Here is a 24,913-nt window from a genome sequence, read left to right as displayed (position 1 = left end):
TGCTTTCACAAAACATAGTGACTGAGCATAGAAATGGTCACTTAGGTGCCTGACTGTGTAAAAGTGAGAGATGGTTGGAAAACAGAAAAATTTACCACCAAAAAAAAAAAAAAACCAAAACCAAAAAAAAAAAAAAAATCAGCAAAAGAACCCCAAAATTTCAACAAAAATCAGAAGGGAAAATATGGTTTTTTTTCTTTCAAATATTTCTTTTCTAACTATCCTTAGTAACAGCCCACTATAAATGCACAATCATGGGAATTGTGCATGGAAGCAGAGGCATAGAATTTCTCATGAATTGTGTACTACGTGGATCTTGGGCCTTCAGGGTGGCAGAGTGATTCAGCAGGTGAAGTATGAAAACACAGTGTTCCCCTGACTGGATTTTATCACTCAGTGTTGTGTTCAAAGTGCACTATTTTCTACAAAAGAAACAAACCAGGTTGGTCTTATATAGCTAGAAAGCTAAATGAGAATAATTCCAGTCTGGGCTATCACCTCAGTCTATGGGAGAGAGAAGGTATAAGAGCTTGGATAGAGAGACATTTCAGCTTCTTATCTCCTGGAACAATGGGATCAGTGACAGCCCATTTCCCAACCTATCTTCAGGAAGGGAGAGGAAAGATAACTTGCCTGTCGGCTCTTTCAAAGAAAGGAAGTACTGTTGATCTGTGCAGAGAAAGCCTTGGGTAAATAAATGCTTAATTCAAAACATCTCCTCATTTTGTCCCCTAAACAGCTATTTTTATGGAGTTTCTTGCCTTCCTACTAGTGAACCTTATTGGCCTGCAGCCTCCAGCCCTGCCTCTTCTTAATTCTTTCCACCTATCCATGGTATTTATGAGACAGCTATTTCCATGATATCTCAGTACTGTCATCTTTCCCTGAGTACTTGTGGGAAGGAGGATAAGATAAGAAGATAAGATAAGATAAGAAGTTAACCCTCTGGTTACCACTGACCAGTTAAGACCCCTGTATCTTGTCATGCCTCCATTTTGAAAATGTCTGCTAATAATGTCATCGTGTCAAAAATGTAAATTAGTGCAGCTCTGTTAAATGCATTTAAAGCAAACAAATACATAACATTAAATGGCAAGTTTAATCCCCAGTTCCCCAACTTTTTCATAGTGTAGGTCACGTCTTAATGCGGAGATTGTCCCCTGGACATTTCCTCTCCCATTGGTAATTGCATACATGTTGTAAATCGTACATGGAACATGTTTTCCAATGAGACTCTTTTTGTGGTCAACTATATGTAAAATACAACATATATAATAGCTGTTTACCTTAAAGGCAAAGAAATGATCTGTATATTTTTCACCAAACACAAATTTAGCACCATTATCAGAGTATTCCAGGAAAATCTAAAGAGAAAAAACAAACAAACAAAGCATCTGTTTTAAGCAGAGGGTCACTGCTAAATAATAAGCAAACATTGCACAGATTTAAAAAAATTAGAAAGGGTGAGACTGGCTGTTGGCCCTATTGCAGGTGCTCGTGGGGAGGTGAGGCGACTTCCTTCTGCTCTGCATCTTGTCCAATGAACAAGTACAATTGTAGTTCAGGATCTGCTCTCTAGGACCAGTGGTGAACAGTGCTTCAAAGGGAGCAGATGAGAGACATAGCCATAAGTCACACTTGCCCATCTGTGCCAGACTACTGAGCTGACCAGCTGTAGAAAGGGGAGTAGTGTGCACCATCCTAAACCTTCCTTTGGGGTGGGGCAGAACCACCCAGCCACCTGCTCATTATTAATTAATATTATTTAGTATTTGTGTTACAGAAGTGGCTAGTGGTCCCAGCTGAGATTGGGGACCCATTAAGTACAGTTCAACGTGTAGTAAGAGACAGTTCCTGCCCCAGGACAGTGGCGAAATGCTAGTCCAAAGGAAGTGTTTACTTTTCACTCTGCACAGATGCCATTGAGGTGCATTTGCAAATTCTACATAAACCTCTTCCTGTTGGCAGAATTTCACAGAGCAATTATGAGCAATAAGTTAACCATTTTCAAATTGAAGCCTGAGGGTAAAAAGAAGATATTGTCAAAAGAATGGCCATGTGCCAGGTAGGATCAATGTTTGAGCGGCCCAGCCCCCTCTGAGTCAGAATGGCAAGGAAAGGATGATATTTGAGGTTGAAAACACCAGGGACACTTGTTTCCTGGAGATTAGTGGACATACTTCAGGGTTAATTTCTGAATGGGGGTAATTATATTTTAATAAAATTTTTATGTGGGAATAGTGCCCCATTATTTGTCTACATTGGATTATTCAACTGTACCTTTTAAGAGCTATCAGAGAGGGACGCAGTATGTTTTTGTGCCAAAAGTTTGAATTCCCCTCACTGTATAACACTTTGTCCACCTTTTCCACTGTTACTCTCCAGCAATGGATGATTATTTTACATCAGTTGTCTTGCAGGTTGGCCACATGTAGGAGCTCAGACTGGATGCAGCATCCACTCCAGCAATGCTACAAAGTCACGCTAGTCTCAATGAGCAGCTCTTTATGCAGAATTCTATCTCCATCTCCACTTGTGTTTCTGCCACCAATGCTTGAATTTGATTCCTTCTGTTTCTTCTATCGCAGGTGGTCTGAGAACCATGGGGTCGGTGGGGACAAGGAGTGCAGGCTTTGGTGCTAGAGTGACAGTGGCTGTGGTGACAGTGTCTCATTAGCTCTTCTATTCCATGGCATTTCAGTGGACAGAGTTTCTTGCAAGGATGTTTCAGAATTGGACCATGAGCTTCTGTGAGTGGACCAGTATGATACTCTTGCCTGGTGCTTGGGTGGGTTCTGATTTCAGCCCAAATGAGGTGATGGTCAATCAAGAATGGGGCGTGTTCTAATTGTTGTTTATTAGGCCTGGTCTACATTACAGGGCTAGTTGACGTAAGCAGCCTTGTGTCAACGTCTTCACTTAAATTTGGCTCCCAGCAATGTAAGTGCCTCTCTACACCGATTTAGTAACACCACCTCCCTGCGTGGCGTAGCCTTATGGTTGCTGTAATAAGGTTGACCCAGTGTCAGTGTAGACACTGTGTAGCTTATGTTGACTGTTACTGGCTTTCAGGAGCCATCCCACAATGCCCCACACTGACAATACAAATAATACAAGTGCTTTTGGTAAGGACGTGCACAACCAACACAAGAAGCCAAGTGTGCACATACACAAGTGATTTGATAATGGTGGTGGCTGTATGACAAGGTAAGTTAGGTAGACATAATTTTGTAGTGTAGGCATAGCCTTAGGCCTGACAATTAGGCATAAGAATAACATGCTCATTTGAAGACAGTATGCAGAGAGAAATGAGGTGACTGGATCTGATCACTGGGCAGGTTACCGCACAGAGGACCCTATTTCTCCCAGGAAGTCAAAACAGTAAGGATCTGATTCTGCTCCCTTTGACTTCTATGGCAAAACTCCAATCGACTTTATGGAACACCAGGTGCATTAGTCTGGGAACAAAGCCACATATCATCCCAAGAGGAAAAGAGGGTAACAGTTGTGTTCAAGAAACAAACGTTTGACTCTGATAATCTGGCTAATTGACTGTTTCTAGTGCTGTATTCATGTGTAACAGAATGCAGCTCTTCTGAATAATAGGTGACTGCAGACTTATACTGCGCAGAACATATAAAACTTTCTCTTATTAGTGTCTTATTTACTTTTGCAGTCAACATGCCCCGATTCAAATATAAATACCCTAATAATGAAAATGTTAAAAAGAAAAGAACTCTTTTTTTTGGCTAATGCCTTACCTGTATCTGCCTACCCAGCCAATTAAATACATCAAATCCTGCTTTAGTCCTCAGAGTAACAAGTCCAAGAATAAACTGCAGTCCAATTCCCCAAAATACTGGTCTCCAGGCAACCTAGCCATACAGAAAATGAAAATATAGAAATCACTTGATATGAAAAGAAATATATTAGTTTAACATACATCTAATTAATGATACATTTAGCTACACTGTAGTGTTTTGGGGCTGCCAAAAAGGAGCATACAGAGATTTCATCTCTTTGGGTTACCACAGCTGCCCTCCTCTTTACTATGGAGTGATGGACTAATGCCAAATCCCTCAATGTGATGCTCCCTTTTGATCCAAGTTAGAATTGCTCAGATAAAGATGGAGCAGTGCATGCTGAGCCCTGAAGAGCACAAACCATGAACAATAATAAGAAAAGAACAAGAGACACATTCCTCCCTGTGTATAGTACAGAGGTGAAATAATTGTTATGTGACTGCAACAGACAATGAAAATGTTAGCACATGATTCTTCTATCATCATAGCAGTGAACATATCACTAGATGCTAATATAACATCATGATGTTGCTCATATAACTGGATAAAGCATTGGGCTGAGAAATAGGAGACTACTATTGTCTCACTATGTGATCTGGGTAAGTCATTGCACTTGACTATGCCAGTTTCCCCATTTGTAAAATAGGGAGAATGATGCTTCCCCAACTTTGTAAAGTGCTTGAACATCTATGAATAAAAAGGGCTTATAAGAACCTGTGGGCTCTAGGGTGCTGATGCTTCTGCATAGGAAGTTTAGGCTGGGTTTTTGTTAGAGGAGCCCCTGAAGCTAGATACTGCAGGAAGTACCACCCAGCAGGGCCTGAGTGGCTGCCCTGCAGCCCACTGATAAACTAGGAAGCCAACACAGGGAGCTGTCTGAGCAACAATGCTTGCTTGCTCATGCTCTAGGCCTTGCCTTGCTGTGGACCCTAGACTCTGACTTCTGACTCTGGTTCATCCCTGACTGCTACTTGCCTGCTGCCTCTAACTAGGTGCCTAACTCTGACTTCCTGGTATCCTGACCCAGCTTGATGCTGACTTTGCTACTTCCTTCCTGCCTGCAAGTTGTTCCTGAGCCTAACTTTGTGGTATCTGGCTTGCCCCTGACCCTACTACTTGTCTTCTGACTGCAACTAGCTAACTGACTGGTGTATACAGGCTGCCCACGGCCTGCCCCTGACAGGGCTACATGTGTGTTAAATGTTATGATTATAATAATATACATGCATTCATTATTGGGTTATTCCATCTGGAAATGTGAATTGGTGACTATAACCCTATACTTCAGGCTTTCTGCTCTGCTATCACAGTTTGTATATTGTAAATCTGATCAATTTACAAGGACTGAAGTAAGGTTCAGCCTTGCTGATTTGCTCCCACTTTAATAAAATAGGCCAATTAGATGTAATGAAGACCCATGGGAGAACACCAGATTTGGCACTTATTAATTCTCACTTCAGTTGCTGGTAGTAATGCTTTGCAAAGGATTATGGGCAGTGATGGGCTGCCAAAATCTTAACAACCAGTTCCCTATAAAAAGTTCTGATTTAAGGGATGTGCCACAGTATGTATTTTTTGCACCTTTCTCCATAAGTGGCAGCAATGCATTGAGACATTGGGAGTCATACTTAACAATAAAAAAAACCAAACATTTTTACATGTTTATTACAATAGAAACAAAGTATTGCTTTATTAAACACATATCAACATAACGAACGAGGCAAGTGCGACCCCTGTTAATAAAATAATAAACTAGACCGGGGTGGGCAAACTTTTTGGCCAAAGGGCCACATCGGGGTTGCAAAATTGTATTGGGGGCCGGGTAAGGAAGGCTGTGCCTCCCAAAATAGCCTGTCCCTGCCCCCTATCTGACGCCCACCCATTTCCTGCCCCCGACTACCCCCCTCAGAACCCGCAACCCATCAACCCCCACCCCCGCTCCTTGTCTCCTGACAACCCCCTCCCAAGACCCACCACCCTAACTGCCCCCCCAGGACTCCACCCCTTACCCAACTTGCCCCGTTCCCTGTCCCCTGACTGCCCTGACCTCATCCACCACCACCCTGACAGACCCCCGGAACTCCCATGCCTACCCAACCCCTGCCGTTCCCCATCTCCTGACCACCCGCCCAGAACCTCCGCCCCCTCCAAGCGCTCCCTGCCCCTTATCCAACCCCTCCTCCCAGCCCCGGCCCAGCCCCCTTACCATGCTGCTCAGGGCAGCATATATGGATGCCACGCAGCCCGCTGGAGCTCGCAGCCCCACCCCCTTACCATGCCACTCAAAGCGGCAAGAGCTGCAGAGCTGCCCAGGAGCAGTCCAGAGCACTGGCGCCAGCGGTGAGGCACACTGTGGCTCTGTGAGGGGGGGAAGGTTGGGGAGGGGCCGGGGGAGCTCCCCGGCCAGGAGCTCAGGGAGCCCTAACAATTTTTAACAACCAGTTCTAAAACTGCTTCAAAATTTAACAACCGGTTCCAGCTCACCACTGATTATGGGGTAAAAGCCAAACAGTCATTATTCAGGAATAGAAGGGGCTATCAGGAGGACAGACTGAAAAAATAAGCATCCTCATAGAGTCCTGTGTGTTGCTCTTTCCCTTGGCTATGGAAAGCTTCAGCATAGATACAGAAGTGTTACAGGAGGCTTTGTGAAATCTAATGAACCAGACAGTGGATTAATGTATGACTCAGATGAAAAACACTAATGTTATGCATAAAAACAGCAAGTAAAAATTGAACAGGGATTTGTGGCAATCAAAGCACAACCTTTACAAAAATCTCTCCAGTGCAGAGTACTGAAGCGGCTATCACATTTCCTTGGAAAACAAAGATAAATAAACCAACAGGCATATTTAGAAAATATAGTGAAGGGGTAAATAGAGTGAATTAGAGCAGAAGCCTTGCACGTCTGAGGGCTTTGAATGAATACTTTGCATCCTACATGCTTCCTATCTCTTTCCATGTAGTTATACCCTACCTAATGCTCTAATAGGCCTGGCCATTGCTACTAGAGAAAACAACATCTCTAAAGTACAGATTCATTTTGTACTCAGTCCTTAAAAATAGGCAAAACTCCCATTGTGGCAAATCCTGAAATTAACAGGAGTTTCATCTGATTAAGGACACAACGTAAAATGAATAAGGACTGTAAGATCTGGCCCATTGTTTTTTAAAGTTTTAGGAGATACTGAAGTGTACTTCATTCCATTTTTCCATTGATGCTACCCTTCTCTCTTTTACTGGATACTACTAAAACAGATTCATGCTGATATCCTTCTAGCAAATGTGTCTTCATTGTCAATAGGATTATTTGAACATACGTAGAAAGGGACTTAGACCATTGAAGCCTGAGTGCCAGCCAAACAACAAAGATAATTTTCACCAATTGACCCTGAATTATTTAATGTAACATGTACTGTGGTTTTTACATGAAGTCAGAGTGAAATGGTTTCTTTTCTTACTATAGAGAAATGGTGAAAATGTACTGTATAGACTTGTATTTTAATTTTACAGAACATAGAAAATGTTATAGTCAGAGTCTAAATCTAGAGAATCCTGGATTTTCTATTGCTCTTATTGGGCACAATTTTGCAACTCCCACTTGCATTTTCTTATTCAAATTGAGTAGTGTTGTATGTAAACAGTTCCACTGACTTCACAAAAATACATCGTGACTTCAGTGGAACTCTTAACATGAAGTACCACTCAGCGTTAGTAAGGATTTCAGAGTCAGGCCCACTGTGACTGCTGGATATCAGAACAATGATTAAGATTTTTGTAAGTGTACAAGTATTTGACCAAATGCATCCATGCATATGACCATATAGGTACCTCTCAATACTACATTAAAAAATAAAGTTGCAAAGTCCAGCACTCAAGTTAGGAAATGCCGGAATTCAGGTTGCCTGTGCAGTACAGTAAATATCGTAACTACAGTTAGGTTTGTAGATAATTTATATAGTTACGTGTAAATTGCAGTTGGCGGGGTGGAACTGGTCAGTCCTAGTGAGTACATTCTTAAGACCTAGTCAAAATGAAGGAAAAGATCAAGAGTTAGCCAAATACTTACTTTGGTTGGGTATTTGGAAAAAATCAACGTCAAGAGAAGATACATCACAAGCCCACCAAAGGAGATGAGCTGATTGGTTCCCTGTCTGGCAGTGTCAAAGATGAGCCAGCAAATGATAGCTGCAATTAGAGCTATCCACACCACCCTATCAAAAGGGAAACAAATATAATATCATAAACAATATCTTAATAAAAAGAAGAGATATCAATTACTCCAATTTCTATTTTATTTTTAGTTTTTTCAGACCAGTACTGCTACATCAAATACCACCCATCCCAGCCTCTGAGCACCCATGGCAAATTCTTAAAAATACATCTCTACATAAATAGGCAATTACCCAGAGATAATATTACCCCAGCAGCAATATGAATATCATAAAAATCTGTCACTCACATAGGGTGACTGGATAGTAAGTGTGAAAAGTGAGGATGTGGGGGGTGCCTGTATAGGACAAAGCCTGCCTGCAGAGGGGGGAGGGACTGAGGAATCTGTTTGTTAGCCCATTTTAAACAACAACATCTTCTCATACCTATAACCAAAGAAGGAAGCAACAAACAAGCTGCACTTGGTTGTCATGAAAAAATGTGCAGGGACGGAGCCTCAGCTACTGTAAATCAACAATCTATTTTATATGGCCCTCACTATTGTATTATCTGAACACCTCACAAACATTCATGTATTTACCCTAGTAAAACCTGTCTGTGGGAGGGCTTTACTGTTATCCCCATTGTATCAATGGGGAACTGAAGCACGCAGACCAAATAACTTGTCAGTGGTCAAGCTGAAAGTCCCACACCAGCACAGAATTGAACCTAGGTTTGTCAGGTGCCAAGCTAGTACCCTAACCACTAGACTAGCCTTCTTTTGTACTATTAATCAGCATGTTTATTATGCTAGGACGTAATATGGTCCCTGCCCTTAAGCACTTACAATCTAAACAGATGAGACACAGGGTGGGGGAAGCGGTAGAATGCACAAGCAGAGTGATCAATGTGATGGCAGAAAATGGCCTATTACTTTTGGGGTAGGTTTACTTAGGAGGGGATCAGGAAGGGAAGTGGGTTAGGAGGATAGGGAAGGGGAGAAGATGGTAAGAGGGGCAGGTGTGGTGTGAACCTGAGGTAAAGAAATAGGGTGAGGGGTGGGTTGTAGCAAGTGCCAGTTAGCACAGAGCAGAGAAAGTCTAGTTAAAACTGTAGAACATTCTCTGAATGTCCAGAGGTCCTGGCTTTGGCTGCTTCTGTCTCTTCTGGCTAGAGTGTCTGACTGGCTCCTCTCTGCAGTTTTCTACCACATGCACCATCTGCATCCTACTGCCCCCAGAATGTGTGTGGGGCAGTAGGAATGTGTTCTGGGTCCAGGAATGTGTGTGGGGCAGTAGGAATGTGTTCTGGGTCCAGGACAGCGCTGGGCAGAGGGGGTGTTCCCAGCTTGTTCCCATTTTGCCCTCTCTCTCCCAGTGAACATGCCCCCACTATGACTACTTCTGTTCTTACTGCCTGGAGACAATATAATGTTCAACTTTTATAATTAGATTGAGTGGTGTGTGTGAAGACCACAGGATGGATACACTGGTGTCAATCAGGATTAACTCCAGTGAAGCACTGGATTTACATCAGTATATGTGAGAGAAGAATCAGGCCCTTTATGAGCACACAGTCATTTTCCACAGAAAAACACGTGAAAATCCCTGCTATTAAGTGCAAACAGATCCCTCCCAAAGACAAAAAAAAAAAAAAATTGCTCTTCAGAAATATTTTTGAGCCCTAGAATAACTGAGAAAGGGGTGTGAACTGCATCAGAGGCAGACATTTTGGCCAATTTCCTTTCCCTTTTGTGTCGGGATTTTAACAGGATGGGAACCTTTAAGATTCCCCTCCGGCACATCACTCTAATGTAATATTCCTTTTGCTGCCAGGTATTAGTTGATTCTAATTGCTCCAAATAACCAACCACTTTGTTAATAACATGTTATTTTGCATAGTAGACATGTTTGTCTCCTGAGGGGTAAATTATGCTCAGATACCACAGTGATGGGGCCATATAAGTACCTAGACAGATTAGATATAGATATAATACATTTCAGACTTCAGCAATTTGTTCATCTTAGATATGTATAAAGCCCTGAGAATTATGCTTTATAATGGGGAACCTGACACAACTTGAGTGCTAAGTAATGGTTTGAATAGCAGTGATCTAATATTGGAGAAGGAATCATTCAAGGTGCTTGCATTCACATTCACTTTCCAATGAAAACAGTAAATGGTTTTTAAAAAATGGTCCAGTGAAATCCTAAATTTATAAACAGTTAAAAGGCTAAATTAACTTAATGGCATTATGTCCCTCTGCATAAAGTAAGAAGCCAGTTTCATTTACCATTTTAGCCAAAACCATTGTTGTTTCAGAAATCTTTCACAAGGGGAAAAGAACTCAGCAATTTTGTCTTCATGTCTGGCCATTAAAGAATCCCAGCAGATGAAGAAGATGGCTAGAAGAGTGAGTACAAAAAGAGCCAGGGCTCTCTGAAAATTCAGGACACATGCTGCAATGACTATCACCAGGTAAACTGTCAAGGAAACAAGCATACGTATGTCAATTACATCTGTCCTGTAAAAAAAGCAACCAAGCCAAACACACAACAGATGTCTATTTACTTACTTGAGCTTTAATTAGGAAATAGGAAAGTAAAGCCCTAATTCAGGAAAGCACTTGAACATGTACTTAAGTTCCACTTGATTTCAATGAGATTTAATGATGAGCTTGAAGCTAAGCATGTGCTTCAGTGTTGTCCTGAAGGATAGCTTCGTGATTCCTGGCTTAAATATGGACAGTGCTATTACATACAACATATTCAATCACTATCAAATCCCATCACTGGGAAGTAGGGAAAGAAAGGGGTTCTGATGTATGTCCAAAGCAAAGTCCATTTTTAAGGTAGCAGCAAGGTAATAATAATAAACCAAACTCATAAATAGCACTATTCATCCTTAAATCTCAAAGAACTTTACAAAGGAAGTAAGCACCACTAGCAATGTTACATATGGTAGTAATGTCCACAGTTTCATTAAAAACAAAACCAGTGAATGTTCATTCAGATTACAGGCCTGGTGCCAGAAGTATGGGGTGATGTGATGCAAATAGTTGTAAAAAGTAGACACGGAATTTGGATAATGCCCTGTGGTTGGATTAAGGGAGTTTTGAAGGCCGAGAACCAGTAAGCGGGCAGGAAGTATTTCTAGGAGAGAGAGAGAGAACTAGGCTTTGCGGCAACAGTAGATAACAAAGCTACTACATTGATGTGCGCGCTATAAACACTTCAGGGATAAACAGTTATGAGGAAGGGGAAAGCAAAGCAGTTAAATAAGAATGGTTGGAACCTATAGCTAGCAGATGGGATAGGCGGAGAGATGAGATGAGACCTGGCTCATGGACATGGGGCAGGGATGAGGAATAGATAAGTAAAAAAACCAGCAGAGAAGAACTAATAACAACTGATTTAAGGTGTACATTAAACAATAATCCCCAGATTAAACAAGAAATAATTCTGTTTCTGTGTTAAAGTAATCTAAATAAAAATTCGCTTTTAGGGGCTTCAATGTTGTACTTTTGGCTGAATAAAGCCTACCATATATTAGAAGAAGGCAGTTTCTTTGATCACTGGGGCAAAGTGAAACATACTATGGAGCAGCATGTGTTCTGTGAACAAACCTCAGCTGTACACTCAACGCCATCCACAGCCTCACAAACAACTCTGACATTATAATCAAAGGGGCTGATAAAGAAGGTACTGTAGTCATAATGAACACGTCGGATTATGAACAGGAGGCTGCCAGGCAACTCTCCAATACCACATTCTACAGGCCACTATCCTCTGACCCCACTGAGGAGTACCAAAAGAAACTACACCATCTGCTCAAGAAACTCCCTGCTACAGCATGGGAACAAATCTACATGGACAAACCCCCAGAGCCCCGACCAGGGGTATTCTATCTGCTACCCAAGATCCATAAACCTGGAAACCCTGGTCGCCCCATCATCTCAGGCATCGGCACTCTTACAGCAGGATTATCTGGCTATTTGGATTCTCTCCTCAGGCCATACACTACCAGCATTCCTAGCTCTCTTCGAGACATCACCGACTTTTTGAGGAAACTACAATGCATTGGTGATCTTCCTGAAAACACCATCCTGGCCACCATGGATGTAGAAGCTCTTTATACTAATATTCCACATGAGGATGGGCTACAAGCTGTCAAGAACAGTATCCCTGATGAGGCCACGGCACACCTGGTGGCTGAGCTTTGTGACTTTGTCCTCACCCACAACCATTTCAGATTTGGGGACAACTTCTACCTTCAAGTCAGTGGCACTGCTGTGAGTACCCTTATGGCCCTACAGTATGCCAACATTTTTATGGCTGATTTAGAACAATGCTTCCTCAGCTCTCATCCCCTAGCGTCCCTCCTCTACTTGCGCTACATTAATAACATCATCATCATACGGACCCACGGGAGGGAGGCCCTTGAAGAATTCCACCTGGATTTCAACAATTTCCACCCCACCATCTACCTCAGCCTGGACCAGTCCACACAAGAGATCCACTTCCTGCACACTACAGTGCAAATAAGTGATGGTCATATAAACACCACCCTATACCGGAAACCTACTGACCGCTACATTTACCTACATGCCTCCAGGTTCCATCCAGGACACATCACACGATCCATTGTCTAAGCCAAGCCCTAAAATACAACCAAATTTGCTCCAATCCCTCAGACAGAGACAAACACCTACAAGATCTTTATCAAGCATTCTTAAAACTACAATACCCACCTGGGGATGTGAGGAAACAGATTGACATAGCGAGACGCGTACCCAGAAATCACCTACTACAGGACAAGCCCAACAAGGAAAATAACAACACCACTGGCCATCACGTACAGCCCCAGCTAAAACCTCTCCAGCACATTATCAACGATCTACAACCAATCCTGGAAAACAATCCCTCACTCTCCCAGACCTTGGGAGGCAGGCCAGTCCTTGCTTACAGACAGCCCCCCCAACCTGAAACAAATACTCACCAGCAACTACACACCACACCACAGAAACACTAACCTAGGAACCAATCCCTGTAGCAAACCTCATTGCCTACTCTGTCCCCATATCTACTCTAGTGACACCATCAGAGGACCCAACCACATCAGCCACACCATCAGGGGCTCATTCAGCTGCATGTCTACTAATGTTATATATGCCATCATGTGCCACCAATGCCTCTCTGCCATGTACATTGGCCAAACCGGACAGTCCCTACGTAAAAGAATAAATGGACACAAATCGGACATCAGGAATGATAACATATAAAAGCCAGTAGGAGAACACTTCTATCTTCCTGGACATTCTATAACAGATTTGAAAGTAGCTATCCTTGAACAAAAGAACTTAAGAAACAGACTTCAAAGAGAAACAGCAGAACTAAAATTCATCTGCAAATTTAACAGCATTAATTTGGGCTTAAATAGGGACTGGGAGTGGCTGGCTCATTACAAAAGCAGCTTTGCCTCTCCTGGAATTGACACCTCCTCATCTATTATTGGGAGTGGACTACATCCACCCTGATCAAATTGGCCTTGTCAGCACTGGTTCTTCACTTGTGAGGTAACTCCCTTTTCTTCATGTGCCAGTATATTTATGTCTGCATCTGTAATTTTCACTCCATGTATCTGAAGAAGTGAGTTTTTTACCCATGAAAGCTTATGCTCAAATAAATCTGTTAGTCTTTAAGGTGCCACCTTGTTGTTTTTGTGGATACAGACTAACACAACTACCCCCTGATACTTGTGAACAAACTGAGTGATTTAAAAATAATGGTGCCTATTCCATCTTCCACGATATGCATGAAAGTGGAGAATATTAGTGGAAATAAGGAGAAGCATTCAGAGATTTGCCTTTGTAAACTGGACTATGCAACAAGGGCCTGACTCACAGCCTGCTGAAATCAATGGGAGTCTTTCCAATGACTTAAATGGGCTTTGGATTAGGCCCCAAATTTGTTGCCTGCAGTAACTAGCTACAAATGGATTTGACACATGACAGCTTCCTGGATAAAATGTGGGGCAACAGAATACTTAATATACATAAATAATTACCTGCTTTTGCTTGCTTATAACAATGAAACAGTATTTTGTAAGGCAAGTTGTTACTTGTAGAATTGATACATTAAACATTGACTTGTTCTTGGGAAGCCTCTCTCTTGAGTTATTCTGCTAGTTATTCTAAGAGTTTAGGTAGGAGGACCTCAAAAGGAAGCTCATAAAAGGACAGAATGGAACAACCCAATTTACTGCACAATCAGGAGAGGGACAAACAGGACCATTTGAATGAGTTCTCTACGTATGCTGGAATGCCGAGGCTTTGTGGCATGACCTTTCCATAATGAAACACTCTGGCGTGGGCACTAAATGGCTCAGAGAACGTTAATAGGACAAGGAGCCTTTCACTTCTAGAACACTGATTTGAATCCAGTCTAAGTTGGTACTAACTAAAAGTCATTAGTATCTGATTGCTGTTTAGTGGTGTATAGTACATGAATTTGTAGTCTCCAGCAAACTCCTAGAAGATATAATTTAAGATAACTGACCCCACTGTCTTAGTCGAGAAGCTGATCACTGAATGGACATGGTAACTGAACTACCCTTTCCATCCCTAAATGTACTCTGTCCAGGTCAGAGATGAAGCATATTGGCACAGCATAGGGAAGCTTCCACTATTATTGCTCTTGCTGTACTTGTCTGGTGAATAAATGGAGAATTTCAGTCTGGAACTATTATCCAGGAGTAGAATTCACTTTTATCTCCTATATCTTCTCAAATACATTCAGAAAGATTTGATGGACTCTTATCTGTAGAAATGTCTGATAGTTTTCGAGAATGTTATGTCAATTAAATTCCACTTCACACTATTTAATTCAAACATTGAATGCAAAATATGCACAGCCTGAAATCAAAGTAAAACTGAAATAGGGTACAGTTATTTCCTATGGTTTTAAAAAATAAAGTACCTGCTATTAAAATTCCATATATCACAGATCGAATTCTGGTTTTGTATTTCTTGCAAAAGTCACAGACTTCATCGTATTTCCTTTCCAGATACCTAGAAGTAAACACAAGCAACCAAAGCAAACAGAACAAAGAAATAAATTCCACCAAAGCAGAAAGAAGAGTAATTCATACAGGAACATTGCATTAGATCTATCAAAGCTCCTGGACTGCCAGAGAGTTAATTTTGCATTCCAAAGTGTAAAATAAAACTCCTTTGAAAATCTTGGATATCTTTTTGGAACTATTTTAGTATTAGTTATTTGACTTTGGACTAGTAGAGTGAAAATGGATTTGGGAGACCCTTAAAGGGCCACAATTTTGAAAGACTAAGATGTGGGTCTGTCCACACAAAATTCACATGTAAATGTACAACTGCAATGTGTCTGCAATTACTGTAATTGTGTGGAAATTAGATTATAGAATTAACATAAACTAGTTAGGCTCTTAACTAGTCATTAGTGTACTCATTACCAGATTTGTGTGCACATCTGCAATAATCATGATCTTTATTGCAAAGGTGTAGTTTTTTGTGCATGCCAAGGTCCATGCACAAAATCATTGTAGTAATTCTGGATCTCTTGAAAATATAGCCCATCATTACAGGCACTCAACATTTATCAAACTTTAGATTATATGGAAGCTAAAATTATCTAGTGTATCCAAATACTATAAGTGTATCTTAGCATCTGCCCTCCCCAGGTGTTAAGTGAACCATTTTTGGTTCTTTTTTTGTGTCTGTAGTGAATGTCATGGGATTTTACCATGGTGCACTAAGATGTAAGGGAAGAACAGTGTAAGGGAATTAATTCACCCCAGATTTTCATTAATATGATATATGGTGGTACAAAGTGTGTGTCTAGGCCAGTGGTGCAGCTCTCTCTGTGTTATGTGGGCCACCAAAGAACATATATACTACCTGTATGGCCCTGAGGATGTCATAGGGCCACAGATGTGTGCTGATTGGTCTGCAAGCAGCCTGTGGGCCGCGGGTTGAGAATCACTGAGCTAGACAATCACCTAAGCTTTGTGTAAGCTTGAAAAGAATTCACAGCTACAGATATGACCCTCTAAGTCAGTTCCTGACAACCTTTAGACTAGAAAAGCAAAGATATATTTAAGGATAATAATTATCCAAACTGACAGGTTTCAGAATAGCAGCCGTGTTAGTCTGTATTCGCAAAAAGAAAAGGAGTACTTGTGGTACCTTAGAGACTAACATCCGATGCATCCGAGAAGTGAGCTGTAGCTCACGAAAGCTTATGCTCAAATAAATTTGTTAGTCTCTAAGGTGCCACAAGTACTCCTTTTCTTTTTGCGGAATGCATCCGATGAAGTGAGCTGTAACTCACGAAAGCTTATGCTCAAATAAATTTGTTAGTCTCTAAGGTGCCACAAGTACTCCTTTTCTTTTTGCAAATTATCCAAACTATATTCATGTGGTAAACAGATGCAGCTGGAGATAAATACGCAGTGAAATTTAGCATGAGCTTCCTCCTTATGCTGTGGTAAATAATGATTAATTTTAAAGAAACAGGCAATGTCACATGCCACTGTAATGTGATTCATTTTTATTTAGTTCAGATTAGCACTCAAACAACAGACTAGGAATAAGTTTGATTACCAGGTCAAACAGTAACAGATCTTTGATAAATGTTGTTTGCTTCTGACATGTCAATTTTTGTTACTGGAATTTCTATTGCCATACAAATTATAGCTCTTATTTGATAGGACATTAAGTTACCCACTAAGCCTCTGCAAAGAGATTAGGTACAAGGAAAAGGAAAGAAAGCTGAAGGAAAAGATATATAAATAAGACAGAACAGCCTTATCAATTTTCATTGTTGGTGAATGAATTAAAGATTATTAGCGATTACTTGCTGTGGTGTACTCTTACAGTGATATAGTAATGGACAGATTTTTTTACAACTTAGTAATAGATAGCTAAGATAGGGTATGGGCATGAAAGGATACAGTCAACCTGTGGAACACTTTGCCAGATGATGTTGTGAAGGCCAAGACTACAAGCGGGTTCAAAAAAGAACTAGATAAATTCATGGAGGATAGTAGCCAGGTTGGGCAGGGATAGTCTCCCTAGTTTCTGTTTGCCAGAAGCTGAGAATGGGCGACAGGGGATGGATATTTACCTGATGATTACCTGTTCTGTTCATTCCCTCTGGGGCACCTGGCATTGGCCACTGTTGGAAGACAGGATACTGGGCTAGATGGACCATTGGTCTGACCCAGTATGGCTGCTCTTATGCTTCTTCATTTATTGAATAGTGGAACACAAGCTGCTTGGTTACAGTATATTCTAAAGGTATTTTGTATAATTCTACAAATCATCCTTATTGTTGATTCTAACTCTGAGATCTTAAAATTGAATTGTATTTTCTTACAATCTCTTTTGCCCTTACATCATTTGCATAATGGGTTGGGTTTGATTATTTATTTATTTAAGTGCCTGTCATGTTAGCTCCTTAAAACCAGGCTCCTTAAAACCATTCAATATTAAACAAATACACACATAATAAATGGATAATTTTACTCTGAGATGTGCCATTGGAAGAATAGCACCTTGAGGTTCTAGTTCGTTATCTCTCAAAGAACTGAAAGCCCATCTGGTTGTATGGGTGTAATGTGTAAAGTGTAAAAAAGCCAAAATGACTGAGAAATTAAAAATGTAATAGTAATAGACTATCATGAATCCCACTGGTGCCTGAACCTGGTGATATTCTGAACAAAAAGAGCTCCCAATCATACTAGTAGCTGTTTCCATTGCTTCACATTGACACTCGGAGTGATAATCTTAGAATCACATTATATAAATGATTCCTTATCAAGTCTGCTCACTTTATAAGTACAAAAGTCATTTTCTGAATACTATTCCTGTAAACTTTATCTTAAAAGTTAAGCATGTAAGAACATAAGAACGGCCATAATGGGTCAGACCAAAGGTTCATCAAGCCCAGTATCCTGTCCTCTGACAGTGGCCAATGGCAGGTGCGCCAAGGGAATGAACAGACAAGTTATCATCAAGTGATCCTGCCTGGTCACCCAATCCCAGCTTCTGGCAAACAGAGGCTAGGGACACCATTCCTGCATATCCTGGCTAATAGCCATTGATGGACCTATCTTCCATGAATCTAACTAGCTCCCTTTTGATCCCCATTATAGTATTGGCTTTCACAACACCCTCTGGTAAGGAGTTCCAGAGGTTGACAGTGCGTTGCGTGAAAAAATACTTTCTTGTGTTTGTTTTAAACCTGCTACCCATTATTTTCATTTGGTCCCCCCTTGTGCTTGTATTATGAGAAGGAGTAGATAACACAGCCAGGGCACAAGGAGAGCATAAAGGTGATTTGATTGTGTTACTTCCTTATTTACTTTCTCTATACCACTCGTAATTTTATAAACCTTTACCATATCTCCCCTTAGTTGGCTCTTTTCCAAGCTGAAAAGTCCCAGTCTTATTACTCTCTCCTCATACGGAAGCCGTTCTATATCCCTAATCCATTTATTGCCCTTTTCTGAACCTTTTCCAATTCCAATATAACTTTTTTGAGATTGGGAGACCACGCAGTATTCAAGGTGTGGGTGTGCCATGGATTTATATAGAGGCAATATGATATTTTCTGTCTTATTATCTATCCCTTTCTTGATGATTCACAACATTCTGTTCGCTTTTTTGACTGCCGCTGCACATTGAGGGGATGATTTCAGAGAACTATCCACAATGACTCCAAGATCTCTTTCTTGAGTTGTAACAGCTAATTTAGACCACATCATTGTATACGTATAGTTAGGATTATGTTTTCTAATGTGCATTACTTTGCATTTATCAACATGTGCTTAAATACTTTACTTATTTCAAGCAGGGAGCAGATCTATTGAATAAGAATTGTCATTTTTAAAAAGGCACTTTTAGAACATAGAGTTAGTTAAAATTAAGGTTATCAGTAGCTATACAAATCACTATTCTTACTAGCATTAATCTCCTAGAAGATGCACCTCAATACTGTCCTGCTGGTACATAATTCATAAAATGCCTAACTGATGGAATATACCTTATACAGTCTATGAAATCATAGAATCATATAACTGGAAGGGACCTCGAGAGGTCATTTAGTCCAGTCTCCTGCGCTCGTGGCAGGACTAATTATCTAGACCATTCCTGACAGGTATTTGTCTAACCTTCTCTTAAAAATCTCCAATGATGGAGATTCCACAACCTCCCTCGGCAATTTATTCCTGTGCTTAACCAACCTGAGAGTTAGGAAGTTTTTCCTAATGTCCAACCTAAACCTCCCTTGCTGCAATTTACGCCCATTGTTTCTTGTCCTATCCTCAGAGGTTAAGAAAAGTAATTTTTCTTCCTCCTCCTTGTATATGTTGTTATTAATGGATTGATCTGTTTCAAGGCTTGTGACACAGGAATGCTAGGCTACTGGGAGTGATTTTTATTTTTAAATATATCAATGAGGCATTTGTCTTCAAAATAAAGGACACATAATGAATGGACTTTACAAGAACACAGGAAAAAATAGTTAGGTTAAATGTTAGGTCCATCTTGAAGATTCAATTCATGAATAAAAATTTTATAGACATACCACTGCCCCCACCATATGCCTGATATTCTACTCCCACTCCATTTTCAGTGACATCAAAAGCTGGCCTTAGAGTAATTCAAGTGAAGCAAAGTGCTCTTTGGATTACTGTGTAAATAGAGATTTCGTTACTGTGAGTAATTATATTGAGCTGCTGATGGAAGAACAAAATGACCTGGGGAACAATAATAAAGCACTGTGAATAAACCTTAATTATTTTGGAACTCTCAATGGTATTATAAATAAATCAGAATTAATAACTTCCTATCACGTGCCCTTCATCTTCTTTGCCCTAACCCATCTTTCCAGTCCTATCTATTATAATTTCATTACTATTCTTTGTTTTGGTTTTCACCAAGAAGGTTGGTGGTGATTGGACGTCTAACGTAGTGAATGCCAGTGAAAAAGAGGTAGGATCAGAAGAGGCTAAAATAGGGAAAGAACAAGTTAAAAATTACTTGGACAAATTAGATGTCTTCAAGTCACCAGGGCCTGATGAAATGCATCCTAGAATACTCAAGGAGCTGACTGAGGAGATATATTAGCTATTAGCGATTATCTTTGAGCAGTAATGGAAGACAGGAGAGATTCCAGAAGACTGGAAAAGGGCAAATATAGTGCCCATATATGAAAAGGGAAAAAAGGACAACCCAGGGAATTACAGACCAGTCAGCTTAACTTCTGCACCCGGAAAGATAATGGAGCCAATAATTAAGCAATCAATTTCCAAACATCTAGAAGACAATAAGGTGATAAGTAACAGTCAGCATGGATTTGTCAAAAACAAATCATGTCAAACTAGCCTGATAGAAAAGGAGGACTTGTGGCACCTTAGAGACTAACAAATTTATTTGAGCATAAGCTTCTGTGAGCTACAGCTCACTTCATTGGATGCATTCAGTGGAAAATACAGTGGGGAGATTTATATACACAGAGAACATGAAACAATGGGTGTTACCATACACACTGTAACGAAAGTGATCAGGTAAGGTGAGCTATTACCAGCAGGAGAGCGGGGCGAATGGGGGGGAACCTTTTGTAGTGATAATCAAGGTGGGCCATTTCCAGCAGTTGACAAGAACATCTGAGGAACAGTGTGTGTGTGTGTGTGGGGGAATAAACATGGGGAAATAGTTTTACTTTGTGTAATGACCCATCTACTCCCAGTCTTTATTCAAGCCTAAGTTAATTGTATCCAGTTTGCAAATTAATTCCAATTCAGCACTCTCTCGTTGGAGTCTATTTTTGAAGTTTTTTTGTTGAAGTATTGCCACTTTTAGGTCTGTAATCGAGTAACCAAAGAGATTGAAGTGTTCTCCGACTGGTTTTTGAATGTTATAATTCTTGACGTCTGATTTGTGTCCATTTATTCTTTTACACAGAGACTGTCCAGTTTGGCAAATGGCAGAGGGGCAGTACATGGCAGAGGGGCATTGCTGGCACATGATGGCATATATCACATTGGTAGATGTGGAGGTGAACAAGCCACTGATAGTGTGGCTGATGTGATTAGGCCCTTTGATGGTGTCCCCTGAATAGATATATGGACAGAGTTGGCAACGGGCTTTGTTGCAAGGATAGGTTCCTGGGTTAGTGGTTCTGTTGTGTGGTGTGTGGTTGCTGGTGAGTATTTGCTTCAGGTTCGGGGACTGTCTGTAAGCAAGGCCTGTCTCCCAAGATCTGTGAGAGTGATGGGTTGTCCTTCAGGATAGGTTGTAGATCTTTGATGATGCGTTGGAGAGGTTTTAATTGGGGGTTGAAGGTGATGGCTAGTGGCGTCCACCCTATCCTGAAGGACGACCATCACTCTCACAGATCTTGGGAGACAGGCCAGTCCTTGCTTACAGACAGCCCCCGAACCTGAAGCAAATACTCACCAGCAACCACACACCACACAACAGAACCACTAACCCAGGAACCTATCCTTACAACAAAGCCTGTTGCCAACTCTGTCCACATATCTATTCAGGGATACCTTCATAGGGCCTAATCACATCAGCCACACTATCAGAGGCTCATTCATCTGCACATCTACCAATGTGATATATGCCATCATGTGCCAGCAATACCCCTCTGCCGTGTACATTGGCCAAACTGGACAGTCTCTACGTAAAAGAATAAATGGACACAAATCAGACGTCAAGAATTATAACGTTCAAAAAACAGTCGGAGAACACTTAGATTCATAGGTATTTAGGTCAGAAGGGACCATTATGATCATCTAGTCTGACCTCCTGCACAACACAGGCCACAGAATTTCACCCACCACTCCTGCAAAAAACCTCACACCTACATCTGTGCTACTGAAGTCCTCAAATCGTGGTTCAAAGACTTCAAGGAGCAGAGAATCCTCCAGCAAGTGACCCGTGCCCACTTCAATCTCTTTGGTCACTCGATTACAGAACTAAAAGTGGCAATACTTCAACAAAAAAACTTCAGAAACAGACTCCAACGAGAGACTGCTGAATTGGAATTAATTTGCAAACTGGATACAATTAACTTAGGCTTGAATAAAGATTGGGAGTGGATAGGTCATTACACAATGTAAAACTATTTCCCCATGTTTATTCTCCCTCCTCCCCCCCCCCCCCCCGTCTCCCCGCTGTTCCTCAGATGTTCTTGTCAACTGCTGGAAATGGCCCACCTTGATTATCACTACAAAAGGTTCCCCCCCATTTCCCCCGCTCTCCTGCTGGTAATAGCTCACCTTACCTGATCACTTTCGTTACAGTGCGTATGATAACATCCATTGTTTCATGTTCTCTGTGTATATAAATCTCCACACTGTATTTTCCACTGAATGCATCCGATGAAGTGAGCTGTAGCTCACGAAAGCTTATGCTCAAATAAATTTGTTAGTCTCTAAGGTGCCACAAGTCCTCCTGTTCTTTTTGTGGATACAGACTAACGCGGCTGCTACTCTGTAACCTGATAGCTTTCTTTGACAGGGTAACAAGCCTTATGGATAGCGGGGAAGCGGTAGACATGGTATAGCTTGACTTTAGTCAAGTTTTCGATACTGTCTCACATGACCTTCTCATAAACAAACTAGGGAAATGCAACCTAGATGGAGCTACTATAAAGTGGGTGCAAAACTAGTCGGAAAACTGTTCCCACAGAGTAATCAGTGGTTCACAGTCATGCTGGAAGGGCACAACGAGTGGGGACCCACAGGGATCAGTTCTGAGTCCGGTTCTGTTTAATATCTTCATCAGTGATTTCGATAATAGCATAGAGAGTGCACTTATAAAGTTTGTGTACGATACCAAGCTGGGAGGGGTTGCAAGTGCTTTGGATGATAGGATTAAAATTCAAAATGATCTGGATGAGAAATGGTCTGAAATAAATACTGTAGGATTAAATTCAATAAGGACAAATGCAAAGTACTCCATTTAGGAAGGAATAATCAGTTGCACACATAAAAAAAGGGAAGTGATTGCCTAGGAAGGAGTACTGCAGAAAGGGATCTGGAGATCATAGTGGATCAGAGGCTAAATATGAATCAACAGTGTAATGCTGTTGCAAAAAAAGCGAACATCATTCTGGGATGTATTAGCAGGAGTGTTGTGAGCAAGACACGAGAAATAATTCTTCCGCTCTACTCTGCTCTGATTAGGCCTCAACTGGAATATTGTGGCCAGTTCTGGACGCCACATTTCAGGAAGGATGTGGAGCAAACTGGAGAGAGTTCAGAGAAGAGCAAGAAAAATTATTAAAGGTCTATAAAACATGACTTATGAGGGAAGATTGAAAAAATTGGGTTTGTTTAGTCTGGAGAAGAGAAGACTGAGAGGGGACATAATAACAGTTTTCAAGTACATAAAAGGTTGTTACAAGGAGGAGGGGGGGAAATTGTTCTCATTAACTTCTGAAAATAGGACAAGAAGCAATGGGCTTAAATTGCAGCAAGGGAGGTTTAGGTTGTACATTAGGAAAAACTTCCTAACTGTCAGGGTGGTTAAGTACTGGAATAAATTGCCGAGGGAGGTTGTGGAATCTCCATCATTGGAGATTTTTAAGAACAGGTTAGACAAACACCCGTCAGGGATGGTCAGATAATTAGTCTTGCCATGAATGCAGGGGACTGGATTAGATGACCTCTTGAGGTCCCTTCCAGTTCTATGATACTAACACTCTAAACTTTAAGGGCCCCATTCTGAGAATGGGAGTCTCTGCTCAAAAATGTGCACACAACTGCGTGTTTGCAGATGCTTAGTTTGTGCACACAACTATGGTAATTGCAAATGGTTATTTAGACACTCAAATGCTTAATTTGCACTCACAATTACAGCAATTTCCGCCCTATTTTTTTAACATGGCCCTAAAAGTTTAAAATGGGAAATTGTTTCATAAATGCTAGTAAAACCACAAATTTCCAAAGAGCAGGGAGGAGTGACTAGAGAAGAATAGCTCATTTGGTTATGTAAAAATAGTTAATTACTTTACAAGTTGTGTGGCATAAAAACTAATGCTAACTATTTAAGATAAATATTTTAATTTTATGACTGCTTGTGAAACTGACCAAATTATGGGCTTGGTTTTCCAAGTTAAGTGTTCAGAGTAACAGCCGTGTTAGTCTGTATTCGCAAAAAGAAAAGGAGTACTTGTGGCACCTTAGAGACTAACCAATTTATTTGAGCATAAGCTTTTCTTTTTCCACAGTATGCATCCGATGAAGTGAGCTGTAGCTCACGAAAGCTTATGCTCAAATAGATTGGTTAGTCTCTAAGGTGCCACAAGTACTCCTTTTCTTTTTGCAAGTTGAGTGTAATGCATATTTTATGCATATACTTAATTTATGGCTCCAAATTCCCAACTTGTGTATATAAATTGGGTAATTTTACATGCACATGGCCAGGTCAAGTAACCCAGTTTGAATGAGATAAATTCAAAGTACCTGGCTACCCAGCAGCTGAGTTGCTAGAGTTTGCTGAACTATAAAACAGGAAGACTGTGCTTATATGAAATCTTCTCCCATCCCAATATGACAGAAACATGTTAATTCAGAAGTCAGTATTTTATCTCAAACTCAGGAACCTCTTTTATGGAGATTGGATACACACACACACAGGGACTATCAGCTCAGTTCATTGTGTAATCACTGACACCTGTGCAAAGTAGTGTAAAACACTACCAAATCAGGATGGTGGTGGTTTATATCTACTTTGCACTGGTGTGAATTACTATACAGTATGCATGGCAATGATGAATCTTGAATTTCCAGCAGGAATCCATTAACAGGCTCAACTATTATTTAAGCTACTATGCAAAAGTGGTGCTGTTGGATCAAATGGGCAAATCTAGTCTATGTAAAAATATTAGCTTCTCTAATTTGCA

At 40.8% G+C, this 24,913-nt stretch overlaps 1 protein-coding gene across 1 annotated transcript in view; it reads right to left on the bottom strand.

Moving 5' to 3' along the window:
• SLC28A3 (solute carrier family 28 member 3) overlaps positions 1-24,913 on the bottom strand; it is a 73,643-nt gene that overhangs the window by 24,848 nt on the left and 23,882 nt on the right. Inside the window, exons 4-8 of the mRNA XM_077816388.1 lie at positions 14,933-15,024; positions 10,249-10,438; positions 7,873-8,017; positions 3,762-3,875; positions 1,287-1,364 (exon numbers count right to left, since the gene is read on the bottom strand). Of these exons, the coding sequence (XP_077672514.1) occupies positions 1,287-1,364; positions 3,762-3,875; positions 7,873-8,017; positions 10,249-10,438; positions 14,933-15,024 (619 nt within the window). The remainder of the gene's footprint in view (positions 1-1,286; positions 1,365-3,761; positions 3,876-7,872; positions 8,018-10,248; positions 10,439-14,932; positions 15,025-24,913) is intronic.

The sequence above is a fragment of the Eretmochelys imbricata genome, chromosome 5 (genome assembly GCF_965152235.1).
Source record: "Eretmochelys imbricata isolate rEreImb1 chromosome 5, rEreImb1.hap1, whole genome shotgun sequence".
Taxonomy (NCBI): domain Eukaryota; kingdom Metazoa; phylum Chordata; order Testudines; family Cheloniidae; genus Eretmochelys; species Eretmochelys imbricata.
The sequence above is the reverse complement of the archived record's forward strand: the minus strand, read 5'-3'. Positions and strand labels throughout refer to the sequence as shown.